The 13,456-nt window shown below is 62.4% G+C and overlaps 1 protein-coding gene across 3 annotated transcripts in view; it reads right to left on the minus strand.

Annotated features, from left to right (window-relative positions):
- Positions 1-213: 213 nt before the first annotated feature.
- Positions 214-13,456, minus strand: part of LOC101946382 (serine/threonine-protein kinase NLK2-like) — a 15,665-nt gene continuing 2,422 nt past the window's right edge. Inside the window, exons 3-12 of one of the 3 annotated variants that reach the window (XM_065591124.1) lie at positions 13,434-13,456; positions 13,030-13,136; positions 12,518-12,603; positions 11,929-12,138; positions 11,522-11,623; positions 4,036-4,122; positions 3,366-3,506; positions 2,767-2,824; positions 2,241-2,334; positions 214-1,326 (exon numbers count right to left, since the gene is read on the minus strand). The exon at positions 13,434-13,456 is cut by the window's right edge and continues 33 nt beyond it. In XM_065591124.1, the coding sequence (XP_065447196.1) occupies positions 1,278-1,326; positions 2,241-2,334; positions 2,767-2,824; positions 3,366-3,506; positions 4,036-4,122; positions 11,522-11,623; positions 11,929-12,138; positions 12,518-12,603; positions 13,030-13,136; positions 13,434-13,456 (957 nt within the window). In that variant the 3' untranslated portion in view covers positions 214-1,277. Of the gene's footprint in view, positions 1,327-2,240; positions 2,335-2,766; positions 2,825-3,306; positions 3,561-4,035; positions 4,123-11,521; positions 11,624-11,928; positions 12,139-12,517; positions 12,604-13,029; positions 13,137-13,433 lie in introns of all 3 variants that reach the window. The other 2 variants (XM_065591121.1, XM_065591122.1) reach the window with 2 other exon arrangements.

Consider the following 13,456-nt stretch of genomic DNA (forward strand, 5'->3'; position numbering starts at 1 on the left):
CCGGGCGAGGGGTCCCCCGTGTGCCCAGCCCCCCCACCCCAGAGGGGCCACGTCGCAGCGCCGGGCGAGGGGTCCCCCGTGTGCCCAGCCCCCCCACCCCAGAAGGGCCACGTCGCAGCGCTGGGCGAGGGGTCCCCGTATAACCAGCGGCCCCACCCCAGAAGCAGCCGCATCTCGGCCACGGCCTGGAAGGAAAACACCGGCAGCGAAAGTGCCAGCAGAGTTTAATGCCGCGCCAGCAGGTTTAACTAAATTAACAACCCCCCCCGCCCCCCCCAAGCATTTCAAGTTTCCAGGGTATTTTCGTTTTGTTGCCCCCTTTGCAACGAAAAACCAGCGGGGAAAATCGGGGCGAAGACGGAGCCCGGAGCCACCGAAACCCTAAATTTCGGGGGGGGAAGGAGATTTGGGGAGCAGTGAATTAATACAAATTCCCAGCCTCTCCCGGGGGGGCGCTGTGGGGAGTGGGTGCTGGCTGGGGGGGGACTCCTGAGGGGAGGTCAGTGGTTGGGGGCTGGAATGGGGCCGCGGGGGTTGTTGGGGCTGGGGAAAGCGGGGGAGGTGGAGGGGGACAGTGCTGAGGAGTTGGGGAGGCAGAGGGGCGTTAAGGGGACTTGGGGGGTGGGCTGTATTCACAGTGCAGACTTGGGAATTTGGGGGGTCCTGGTTCCAGTGCAGCCTCAGGGAAATTTGGGGGGGGGCGTGGGAGGGATTTGGGGCTCAAGGTAGGTTTGTTTCTAGTGCAGACTCAGAAGTTCAGGGGTGCTTGGGGGAAGTTTTTGGGGCCCGGGGAGGGTCATGTTTCCTGAGCAGACACAGGGGAAACTAGGACGGCGGGGCAGGTGTAGGGGGGCATTGACAGTGCAGACTCCGAGGAGTTTGGGGGTGCTGTGGGGTGGTTTGGGGGGCTCATCTTTCCAGTGCAGAGACAGGGGAATTTGGGGTTGCTGAGGCGAGAGACGGGGAGTCTCATTTCCAGTGCAGGCTCAAAGGAATTTGGGGGTGCAGTGGGGTTAACTTTTCCAGTGCAAACTCAGGGGGTTGGGGGGGGCTCAGGGGTGGCCGTATTCCCAGTGCAGACTCAGAGGGTTTGGGGGTGCAGGGAGGTTCGGGGGGAACTTGAGGGGTCCCTTTGATTTCAGCTCCGGGACCCTCGGCCTTTTCCCCACTACTTCAGTAGGCAATTCGGGGTCTGTCCCGCCGTGGCTGGCTGTTTCCGCCCCCCCTTTCTCCTTCCTTCTGGCCACCCCGAACCCCAAAGCTGCCTCCAGCCGCCTTCATCTCTCGTCCTTCTTGGAAACTTTCGACGAATGCCAGGCCGTCGACCTGTGGGGAAACGAGGGTTCAAATCCAGCACGGGGGGCTGGCTGGGGAGCAGTGGGGAGCAGGGTGGGGGGCTGGTTGCGGGATGGAGCAGGGGGACACTGTGTGGCAGGGCTGGCTGGGGTGGGGGGCGCCATGGAGGAGAGCTAGTGGGGGGGCGTGGGGCACAGGCTGGCGGGGGCCGGCATGGGAGCCGGTGACGTTGTGGGGCGCAGGCTGGCGGGGGGCACCATGGGGCGGAGGTGAGGGGGGCTGGCTGGGGCTGTGGACACCGTGGGGCTCAGGCTGGTTGGGGGCCGTGTGGGGCAGAGGTGGGGGGCCCTATGAGGTGGAAGGAGGGGTTGAGGGGTGCTGTGGGGTGCAGGCTGGCGGGGGGTGCTCTGGGGCAGAGGCGGGGGCAGTGTGAGGTGGAGGCCGGTGGGGGGCACTGAGGGGTGGAGGTGGGGGGTGTCGTGGGGCAGAGGTGGGGGCGCTGTAGGGCGGAGGCGGGGGGGCACCGTGGGGCGGGGGCGCCGTGGGGCAGAGGTGGGGGCGCTGTGGGGTGGAGGCGGGGGGGCACTGAGGAGCGGAGGCGGGGGGGGCACCGTGAGGTGGAGGGAGGGGGCGAAGGGTGCTGTGGGGTGCAGGCTGGCGGGGGGGGCACCGTGGGGTGGAGGCCGGTGGGGGGAACTGAGGGGCGGAGGTGGGGGTGCGCCTTGGGGCGGGGGCGCCGTGGGGAAGAGGTGGGGGTGCTGTGGGGCGGAGGCAGGGGGGCACCGTGGGGTGGAGGCTGGTGGGGGGAACTGAGGGGCGGAGGTGGGGGTGCGCCTTGGGGCGGGGGCGCCGTGGGGAAGAGGTGGGGGTGCTGTGGGGTGGAGGCGGGGGGGCACCGTGGGGTGGAGGCCGGTGGGGGGCACCGTGGGGCAGAGGGCACTCACCGGATGAAGGTTTTGAAGGCGGCCGAGTTGGGGTTGATGCACAGGGCGACCCGCGTCCCCTTCTGCTGATCCAGGATGAAGCTGTGAACCAGCTCTGCAAAAGAGGGGGGCAGCTCCAGATCTGGGGGGTCCCGGGGGAGAAATTCCCTGGGGGGGGGCTGGAGAGGAGGTCGGAGGAACAGATCCAAACCGGTGGGTCCCTTGTGGGGGTGCGGGGGGACTGTGGGAGCCAGAGGGGTCTATGGGGGTTCATGTGAGGGGTGCTGGTGTTTGGGGGGAGGACAGGGGGGTTGGAGGGCTGTCAGGGGTTTGGGGTGACAGCAAGAGGTCCCAGGGGGTGAGGGTCAGTTTTAGGGAGGCTGTCGGAGCCCCAGGGTTAGGTCAGCGTGTGGGGATGATGGGGGGCTGCGGGGGCCCGGCGGGGGAGGATCAGTGTGGGGGGATGATGGAGGGCAGCGGGGGGCCTGGCGGGGGAGGATCAGTGTGCGGGTGTATGGGGGTACCGGGGGGCAGCGGGAGTGGTCACCTTTGGCCTGCCAGACGGAGCTGAGGCCCCGCTCGTAGGCGTCGTCGAAGCGGGGGTCCTGGCGGGGGGGATCAGCGTGTGGAGGTGACGAGGGCCCCAGCGGGGGAGAGTCAGCATGTGGGGGGAAGCGGGGGCCTGGCGGAGGAAGGGACAGCGTGCTGGGGTACCAGAGGGTGGTGGGGGGCCCCGGTGGGGAAGGGGTAGCGTGCGGGGGTACTGTGGGTCGGGGGGGTCACCTTTGGCCTGCCAGACGGAGCTGAGGCCCTGCTCGTAGGCATCGTCGAAGCGGGGGTCCTGGCGGGGGGGATCAGCGTGTGGGTGTATGGGGTACCGGGGGGCAGCGGGAGTGGTCAGGGGTCCTGGCGGGGGGGATCAGCGTGTGGAGGTGACGAGGGCCCCAGCGGGGGAGGGTCAGCATGTGGGGGGAAGCGGGGGGCCTGGCGGAGGAAGGGGCAGCGTGCGGGGGTACCAGAGGGTGGTGGGGGGCCCCGGTGGGGAAGGGGTAGCGTGCAGGGGTACTGGGGGGTCGGGGGGGGTCACCTTTGGCCTGCCAGACGGAGCTGAGGCCCCCGCTCGTAGGCGTCGTCGAAGCGGGGGGCCGCGGGGGGCTCGAAGTCGCTGGCGTAGATACGCCCCGAGGCCAGGCTGTGACAGCAGCGGCACATGGACGTGTGGTAGCGGAGTCGCCCCTCCTGCAGGTACGGGTGGGCCAGCGCCTCCCGCGCCGAGATCCGCCGCGCCTGTGAGAGCCAGCGTGGGACCCCGGCGTCCGGGGGTGGGGACCCCCAGTGCTCCTGGGGATCCCAGCATCCAGGGGGGGAACCCCCAGCACTCTCCAGGACCCCGGCGTCCGGGGGGAAACCCCAGTGCTCCCAGGGATGCTGGTGTCTGGGGTGGGGGAACCCCAACACTTCCAGGGACACTAGTGTCCAGGCAGGGAACCCCCAGCACTCCTCAGGACCCAGGTGTCCAGGCGGGGAACCCCCAGCGCTCCCTGGGATGGGGAGGGGACCCCGGTGTCCAGGCAGGGAACCCCCAGTGCTCCCAGGGACCCCGGCATCCGGGCGGGGAACCCCCCCGAGTGCTCTCAGGGACGGGGAAGGGACCCAGGTGTCCGGGCAGGGAACCCCCAACGCTCCCAGGGACCCCGGCGTCTGGGAGGGGAACCCCCAGCACTCCCAGGGACGGGGAGGGGACCCCGGCGTCCGGGAGGGGAACCCCCAGCGCTCCCAGGGACGGGGAGGGGACCCCGGTGTCTGGGCGACTCACGGGGTCGAAGACCAGCAGGCGGCAGAGCAGGTGAACGGCCTCGTGGGTCGCCTCCCCCGACAGCAGGTGCAGCACGGACAGCGCGGGCTGGGACGGACGGACGGACATGAAGCCTGAGTGGGGCTCCCCTCCCCCAGGTCCCCCCAATCACCCCACACCCCCGGCCCCCCACTCCCCCCAGCCCCCTGCTTTCCCCATCCCAGCCCCCACATCCGAGCCACCAATTCCCTAGCCCAGGCCCCCAGCCCAGCCCCCCGATCTCAGCCCCCCAGCGAGCTGGTGGAGCTGTGCAAGCAGAGGCGGCTGCGCATTGGGAGGCTCACCAAAGAACAGCTCATTGCCCGGCTGGAGGCGGAAGATCGCGCGAATGAACTGATCCCTGTGTCTCAGGGAAGCAGCCTGGCAAATGCAGCGCAGGCACCAGTGTCTGTCCCAGCTGGGAGTGGTCAGCCGGCTGCTGAGGGCTTCCCGAGACCCCTCCTTCCTATGCCTAGGGGAAGGGTGGGGAGGAGCCCAGCGAACACCGAGGGCCCCGTGACCCCCCTGGCCAGCTGGGGATCCTCCCGGCAGAGCTCCCCGTCGCTGGAGCTGAGGCGGGTGGAACGGGAGAAGGAGATAAGGCTGTAAGAGCTGGAGTAGAGGCCGCAGGGACTGATGGAGGAGCGAGCAGAACGGGAGACACAGAGACAGCATGAGCCAGAGGAGAAAGAGAAACAACGTCAGCATGAGCTGGAACTGGCCAGGCTGGGGAGCAGTGGGGCCCCGGCTGCGGTGAGCGAGGGGGGACCCAAGACTGCAAAGAGCTTTGATAAGTGCTTCCTGGCCCAGCGTAAGGAGGGGGAGGACGTGGATACCTTCCTGACGGCCTTTGAGAATACCTGCGAGCTGCTCCAGGTTGACCCTGCAGACAGGCTCCAGTTTCTCATTCCCTCACTGGACCCCACAGCCAGGGAGGTGTACAGCCGACTGAAAGGGGCGGAGACAGGGGACTACGAACTGTTCAGAAAGGCCCTGCTCCGCGAGTTTGGGCTGACCCCTGAGATGTACCGGAAAAGGTTCCGGAGTCAGCGTAAAACCCGCGAGGTCACATACCTACAACTAGCCAACTGGGCGCAGGGGTATGCCCACAAGTGGGCAGATGGGGCCCAGATGAAGGAGAACCTGGTTAAACTGATCATACTGGAGCAACTGTATGAGAGGTGCCCATCCAACCTGAGGCTGTGGTTGAGGGACCAAAAGCCAGAGAACCCGTGACACGCAGGGCGGCTGGCTGAAGAGTTTGTGGACAGTCGGTCAGGAGGTGCACAGGAGTCCCAAAGGAACAGGCCTGCTATGATGCAGAGAGAGAGAGTCACCATGGGACCTCCCAAAGGGGAAGCATGGAGAACCCCCTCCCAAGGGGAGCATCCAGCATCAGGACCAACCGACCGGCTCGAGGGGACCAACGGGACATGAGATGCTATTACTGTGGCCAGAGAGGCCACATATAGACCCAATGCCCCAAGCTCAAGGACAGACTGAGCAGACTGAACCACACTGGGTTAACTGGGTACGGGGGCAGCGTTCCCAGGCAAGGGGGGCTGGCAGCTTATCAACTGCTCAGGAGAGAGGAGGGCCCCAGGCCAGCTCCTCTGGGGGGCTGGATGCTCCGGAAACCAGGTTCTCTGTTTACAGGGTGGGCGCGGGGCTGTCCCTGCGGAGCGAGTGCCTTGTTCCCCTGGAGGTGGATGGGAGGAAAGTCTATGGATACTGGGATACCTACCTGACCCTGACGGAGGTGGGCGGGACCCCATTCAAGGTGCCCGTGGCGAGGGTACACCTGAAATGGGGGGCCAAGGAGGCCCCAAGGACGTGGGAGTGCACCACCATTTGCCCACTGAGGTGTTGATGGGGGGGACCTAGAGGACTGGCCAAGCAACCCCCAGACCGCCTTAGTCGTGACCCGTAGCCAGAGCCGGCGAGGGGCACTGCACCCTAACCTCGGGAAGGATGTCACACCAAAGGCACAGAACCCTTCCCGGGTGGGGAGGGAACACCCAAGGACAAGGCTCGGGGAGGCTGCGGCTTCCGACCCAGCCGGCAAGAGGGAGCAGGTCCCCATCCCTTCCCCAGCCACCAAGTTCCAGGCCGAGTTGCAGAAGGACCCCTCCCTGCGGAAGCTAAGGGGCCTGGCTGACCTCAGTGTGGTACAGACCATGAGGAGAGGATGCAAGGAGAGGTTCCTGTTGGAGAAGTGGTTCCTGTACCGAGAGTGGGCTCCCCCAGGGGAAGTGGAGTCGTGGGGGATCAGGAGGCAGCTGGTGGTTCCCCAGAAGTTTCGCCACAAGCTACTGTACCTGGCCCATGACATCCCTCTCGCAGGGCACCAGGGGATCCGGCGCACCAGGCAGAGGCTGCTACAGAACTTTTACTGGCCCGGGGTCTTCACCAACGTCCGGCAGTACTGCCGATCCTGTGACCCCTGCCAGAGGGTGGGGAAGGCCCGGGACAAGGGGAAAGTGGCTTTAAGACCTTTGCCCATCATAGAGGAGCCTTTTCAGAAGGTGGCCATGGACATAGTGGGACCTCTCAGCAAGACGACCCGGTCTGGGAAGAAATACATCCTGGTGGTGGTAGATTTCGCCACCCGCTACCCCGAGGCAGTGCCCTTATCGTCCATCGAAGTAGACACTGTGGCGGATGCGCTGCTGACCATTTTCAGCCGAGTGGGGTTCCCCAAGGAAGTCTTAACAGACCAAGGGTCCAACTTCATGTCGGCCCTACTCCGGTGCTTGTGGGAGAGATGTGGGGTCTGGCACAACTGGGCCTCAGCATATCACCCCCGTCCAACGGGCTGGTGGAGAGGTTCAATGGGACGCTAAAGATGATGCTAAAAACATTTAAGAACCAGCACCTGCAGGACTGGGACAAGTACTTACCTCACCTGCTGTTCGCGTACAGGGAGGTACCCCAGGAGTCTACCGGGTTTTCGCCTTTCGAACTGCTATATGGAAGGCGGGTAAGGGGGAATGTGGTGTTGGCCGTGTGTGGACATTGGGAGGAGCAGGGAGATGACCCTTTAGTAGATCTATTCCCTAGGACAAGAGCTGGTTTCCCCCTGGAAGCAATTCCCCTCTCTGATCGGCTAACCCCTGCCCAGCGAGCTGAGATCGGAGGGGTGCTGCATCTGTACCGACAGCTGTTTTCCAACCAGCCTGGACGCACTAATCTGACTGTCCACCGGGTGCAGACAGGATCGCACCCGCCTATAAAATGCTCCCCCTTCCGAGCCACAGGGAAAACTGCTCAGGACCTGGAAAGAGAGGTCAATGACATGCTAGCTTTGGGGGTGATCCAGCCGTCTTCCAGCCCTTGGGCCTCGCCGGTGGTGCTGGTCCCCAAAAAGGACGGGTCGATCCGGTTCTGTGTGGACTATCGGAAGCTCAATGCCATCACTGTAGCCGATGCCTACCCCATGCCCAGGCCGGACGAGCTCCTAGACAAGCTGGGAGGTGCTCGGTACCTGACCACCATGGATCTTACAAAGGGCTATTGGCAAGTGCCGCTGGATGCGGATGCCAGGCTGAAATCGGCCTTTGTGACCCCTCTGGGGCTCTATGAGTTCCTGACCCTGCCCTTCGGCCTCAAGGGAGCGCCGGCCACCTTCCAGCGCCTGGTGGATCAGCTACTGAGGGGATGGAGAGTTTTGCCGTGGCGTATATTGACGACATCTGTGTCTTTAGCCAGACCTGGGAGGACCATGTGTCCCAGGTTAAACAAGTGCTAAACAGAATCCAGGAGGCTGGGCTGACCGTAAAGGCTGAGAAGTGCAAGGTGGAGATGGCTGAAGTATCCTACCTAGGTCACCGGGTGGGGAGCGGCTGCCTAAAGCCGGAACCAGCCAAAGTGGAGGGGATCAGAGACTGGCCTGCTCCACAAACCAAAAAGCAGGTCCAAGCCTTATATAAGTTGCTAGATCGCAGGCCCTGGTTCTCATGGGAGACTTTAATCACCCTGATATCTGCTGGGAGAGCAATACAGCGGTGCACAGACAATCCATGAAGTTTTTGGAAAGTGTAGGGGACAATTTCCTGGTGCAAGTGCTGGAGGAACCAACTAGGGGCAAAGCTTTTCTTGACCTGCTGCTCACAAACAGGGAAGAATTAGTAGAGGAAGCAAAAGTGGATGGGAACCTGGGAGGCAGTGACCATGAGATGGTTGAGTTCAGGATCCCGACACAAGGAAGAAAGGAGAGCAGCAGAATATGGAGCCTGGACTTCAGAAAAGCAGACTTTGACTCCCTCAGGGAACAGATGGGCAGGATCCCCTGGGAGAATAACATGAAGGGCAAAGGGGTCCAGGAGAGCTGGCTGTATTTTAAAGAATCCTTATTGAGGTTGCAGGAACAAATCATCCCGATGTGTAGAAAGAATAGTAAATATGGCAGGCGACCAGCTTGGCTAAACAGTGAAATCCTTGCTGATCTTAAACACAAAAAAGCAGCTTACAAGAAGTGGAAGATTGGACAAATGACCAGGGAGGAGTATAAAAATATTGCTCAGGCATGCAGGAGTGAAATCAGGAAGGCCAAATCACACTTGGAGTTGCAGCGAGCAAGAGATGTTAAGAGTAACAAGAAGGGTTTCTTCAGGTATGTTAGCAAGAAGAAGAAGGTCAAGGAAAGTGTGGGCCCCTTACTGAATGAGGGAGGCAACCTAGTGACCGAGGATGTGGAAAAAGCTAATGTACTCAATGATTTTTTTTGCCTCTGTCTTCACACACAAGGTCAGCTCCCAGATTGCTGCACTGGGCAGTACAGCATGGGGAGAAGGTGACCAGCCCTCTGTGGAGAAAGAAGTGGTTCGGGACTATTTTGAAAAACTGGACAAGCACAAGTCCATGGGGCCGGATGCGCTGCATCCGAGGGTGCTAAAGGAGTTGGTGGATGTGATTGCAGAGCCATTGGCCATTATCTTTGAAAACTCATGGCGATCGGGGGAGGTCCCGGATGACTGGAAAAAGGCTAATGTAGTGCCCAGCTTTAAAAAAGGGAAGGAGGAGGATCTGGGAACTACAGGTCAGTCAGCCTCACCTCAGTCCCTGGAAAAATCATGGAGCAGGTCCTCAAGGAATCAATTATGAAACGTTTAGAGGAGAGGAAAGTGATCAGGAACAGTCAGCATGGATTCACGAAGGGGAAGTCGTGCTTGACTAACCTAATTGCCTTCTATGAGGAGATAACTGGCTCTGGGGATGAGGGGAAAGCAGTGGACGTGTTATTCCCTGACTTTAGCAAAGCTTTTGATACAGTCTCCCACAGTATTCTTGCCGCCAAGTTAAAGAAGTATGGGCAGGATGAATGGACTGTAAGGTGGATAGAAAGCTGGCTAGATCGTCGGGCTCAACGGGTAGTGATCAATGGCTCCATGTCTAGTTGGCAGCCGGTTTCAAGCGGAGTGCCCCAAGGGTCGGTCCTGGGGCCGGTTTTGTTTAATATCTTTATTAATGATCTGGAGGATGGTGTGGACTGCACTCTCAGCAAGTTTGCAGATGACACTAAACTGGGAGGCGTGGTAGATACACTAGAGGGTAGGGATCGGATACAGAGGGACCTAGACAAATTGGAGGATTGGGCCAAAAGAAACCTGATGAGGTTCACCAGGGACAAGTGCAGAGTCCTGCACTTAGGACGGAAGAATCCCATGCACTGCTACAGACTAGGGACCGAATGGCTAGGTAGCAGTTCTGCAGAAAAGGGCCTAGGGGTTACAGTGGACGAGAAGCTGGATGAGTGGACAGTGTGCCCTTGTTGCCAAGAAGGCTAATGGCATTTTGGGCTGTATAAGTAGGGGCATTGCCAGGAGATCGAGGGACATGATCGTTCCCCTTTATGCGACATTGGTGAGGCCTCATCTGGAATACTGTGTCCAGTTTTGGGCCCCACACTACAAGAAGGATGTGGAAATATTGGAAAGAGTCCAGCGGAGGGCAACAAAAATGATTAGGGGTCTGGAGCACATGACTTATGAGAAGAGGCTGAGGGAACTGGGGTTATTTAGTCTGCAGAAGAGAAGAATGAGGGGGGATTTGATAGCAGCCTTCAACTACCTGAAGGGGGGTTCCAAAGAGGATGGAGCTCGGCTGTTCTCAGTGGTGGCAGATGACAGAACAAGGAGCAAGGGTCTCAAGTTGCAGTGCGGGAGGTCGAGGTTGGATATTAGGAAACACTATTTCACTAGGAGGGTGGTGAAGCACTGGAATGGGTTCCCTAGGGAGGTGGTGGAATCTACATCCTTGGAGGTTTTTAAGGCCCGGCTTGACAAAGCCCTGGCTGGGATGATTTAGTTGGGGTTGGTCCTGCTTTGAGCAGGGGGTTGGACTAGATACCTCCTGAGGACCCTTCCAACCCTGATATTCTATGATTCCATGAGTCTATGGGATGGCGGGGTACTATCGAAGGTTCATGCCCCACTTTAGCGCCATAGCCGCCCCCCACTGAGCTGTGCAAGAAGGGGAAGCCAGACAAGGTGGTCTGGACCGAGGAGTGCCAGGAGGCTCTCCGGGCGCTGAAGGAGGCTCTGGTCAGTGGCCCAGTTCTGGCAAACCCAGACTTTGACAAGCCCTTTCTGGTGTTCACCGACGCCTCAGACACAGGACTGGGGGCGGTGCTAATGCAGGAGGATGAAAAGGGGGAGAGACACCCCATCATGTACCTGAGCAAGAAGTTGCTACCCCGGGAGCAGAACTACGCGGCCATGGAGAAGGAATGCCTGGCCATGGTGTGGGCCCTCAAGAAACTAGAGCCATATCTCTTTGGGCGTCACTTCACCGTGCACACCAACCACTCTCCCCTGACCTGGCTGCACCAGATGAAAGGAGCCAACGCCAAGCTCCTGAGTGGAGCCTGCTCCTGCAGGATTATGACATGGATGTGGTCCATGTGAGGGGAAGTGACAACCTGATAGCGGACGCGTTGTCCCGGAGAGGGGGCCCTGAACTTCCCCGGGTCACTGGTCAGAGTGACCCTGCTCAGTTCAGTCTCCAAGGGGGGAGAGATGTGACGGAGCAGGGAGCGGGGCGCATTTGACCTGGGAATGTTGCGGGGGAGTTTTACTCGGACTGTCTGCATGGGGGATGGGAGAGCAGGGGGTGACTTTACTTGAGGGACAATACCTGAGCCAGGAGGGGGTTCAGTTTGGAGCTGGCTGGGAACAGGAGGGAGCCCAGGGTTGGGGTCTGAGCTCCTTGCCCCCCAGAGGGACCTGAGCGAGGGGTCCTGGTTGTACCTACAAGCTCTGGTCTGGACTGTGTTCCTGTCGGCCAATAAACCTTCTGTGTTACTGGCTGGCTGAGAGCCCCCCGCTTCCCTAGCCCAGTCCCCACTTCCCCCAGCCCCCCACTTCCCCCAGCTTCCCCAATCCCAGCCCCCCACATCTCCAGCCCAGCCCCCCGATTCCAGCCCCCCCACTTCCCACAACACCCCTCACACCTTCCCCCAGGGTCTCACCGGTTTGTGGGCCCCTCGCAGCACGTGGGCGCGGGCCCCCTCGCAGGCCGAGCGCAGGGCATGGGGAGGGGGAGTGCCGAGTAGGTCTGTGATCAGGTCCAGCTGCAGGGTTTTGTGGGGGGTGGAGTTAATGGGGGGTGCGAGAGCCTCCCCCCATGCAACCCGCCCCACTAGCCCCTCCCCCAGATCCCCTCCCCCCAAACCCCTCCCTACCCCCTCTAGTCCCTCACCTTCCACCCAGAGCCCCTCCCCATTCCTCTCCAGCCATCTCCAGTCCATCCCCTCCCCCAGATCCATCCCCACTCCTCCCCTTCCCCCCAGATCCCCTCCCCCACCCCCTCCAGTCCCTCCCTTCCCCCACTCCTTCCCGCCCTCCCAGATCCCCTCCCCCACCCCCGGCCCCCCACCTGCTGGATGGGGCTGGAGGCCTGGAAGAGGATGCGCCGGCCGAGCAGTTCGGCGAAGATGCAGCCGACGGCCCAGAGGTCGATGGGGGGGCCGTAGTGGGGGGTGCCCATGAGGATCTCGGGGGCCCGGTAGTACTGGGTCACCACCTCCTGCGTCATGGGCTGCCCCTCATCCGGCTCCTCCAGCCGCGCCAGCCCGAAGTCGCAGATCTGCCGCGGAGAGGGGGTGAGCCCGGACGCCTGGGTCCCCTGCCCACCCACCTGGGTCCCCTGCCTGGCCCGGACTCCTGGGTCCCCTCACCTGGACACCTGGGTCCCTTGCCAGGCCCATCCCGCCTGCCTGGGTCCCCTCACCTGGACGCCTGGGTCCCCCGCCAGCCCGCCTGGGTCCCCTCACCCGGATGCCTGGGTCCCCTGCCCATCCCAATTTCTGGGGAGCATTGCAGGGCCCCCTAGTGGAACAGTCCCAGACGCCCAGGTCCCTTTCCCTGTCCTGGTGTCTGGGAGCCGTCCCGGATGCCTGGGTCCCTTTCCCTGTCCCGGCAGAGCTGGGGGCAGGGCTGGGCTAGCAGGGGGCTGCAGGTCTCACCTTGAGGACGCAGTTGCTGTTCACCAGCAGGTTCCCCGGCTTGATGTCCCGATGGAGCACGCCGGCCGAGTGCAAATATTTCAGCCCTGCAGGGAGGGGGGCAGCGTTGGGGGGGGCTGGGATTGGGACCCCCAATCTGCCCTTCTCCCTGCTCAGGGATCCCCCCAGGATCCCTCCCCCACCCCGGTGCCAAGATGAGCGGAGGAGGGGGGCAGGGGCCGAGAAGGGGCCGGTGAGTATGGGGGGGATGCAGGGTGGCCAGGGGAGGGGAGTGCACTGGGGATGGTGTATTGGGGCGGCTGAGGATGGATATTTGGGGGGCCCTGAGGACTGGGAGGTTTCTGGGGGCTGTGGGGATTGCGTGAGACAGTTGAGGGGTCTGGGGAGATTGGGAGTGTCTGGGAGGCTCTGGGGGTCTGTGGAGGGTTTTGTGGGTTTCTGGGGTCCCGGGGAGGTTTGGGAGGCTCGGGGGGCCCGGGGAGGTTTGGGGGCCCGGGGGGCCGGGGTCTCACCGCGCAGGATCTGGTAGAGGAAGACCTTGATGTGCTCGGCGCTCAGCGGCTGCGGGGACACGATCACCTTGTGCAGGTCGCTCTGCATCAGCTCCGTCAGCACGTAGCTACCGCCCGGCGCGGGGTCAAGGGCGCGGCTCGGGGGGCAGAGCCCCATGGCCCCCCCATCTCCCATCCCCCCATAGCCCCCCCAGCTCCCATCTGCCACAGGTCCCCAGCTCCCATCCCCCCATAACCCCAGCCTTCCCCTCCATCAGCAGGTGGCTACGAGGGCCACCCCAATAAGCCCCACTCCCCCCAGACCCCTAACCACCCCCGGCACCTCCCGTTGCTGCCATTTACCCCCCAGGGCAGCTCCCCCTCCCCACGGCCCCCTGCCCCTCCCCCACATGGGGGGTGGATACATCTCCTCGAAGCAGTCGATCTG

This window comes from Chrysemys picta, chromosome 4, assembly GCF_011386835.1.
Source record: "Chrysemys picta bellii isolate R12L10 chromosome 4, ASM1138683v2, whole genome shotgun sequence".
Classification (NCBI taxonomy): Eukaryota; Metazoa; Chordata; order Testudines; family Emydidae; genus Chrysemys; species Chrysemys picta.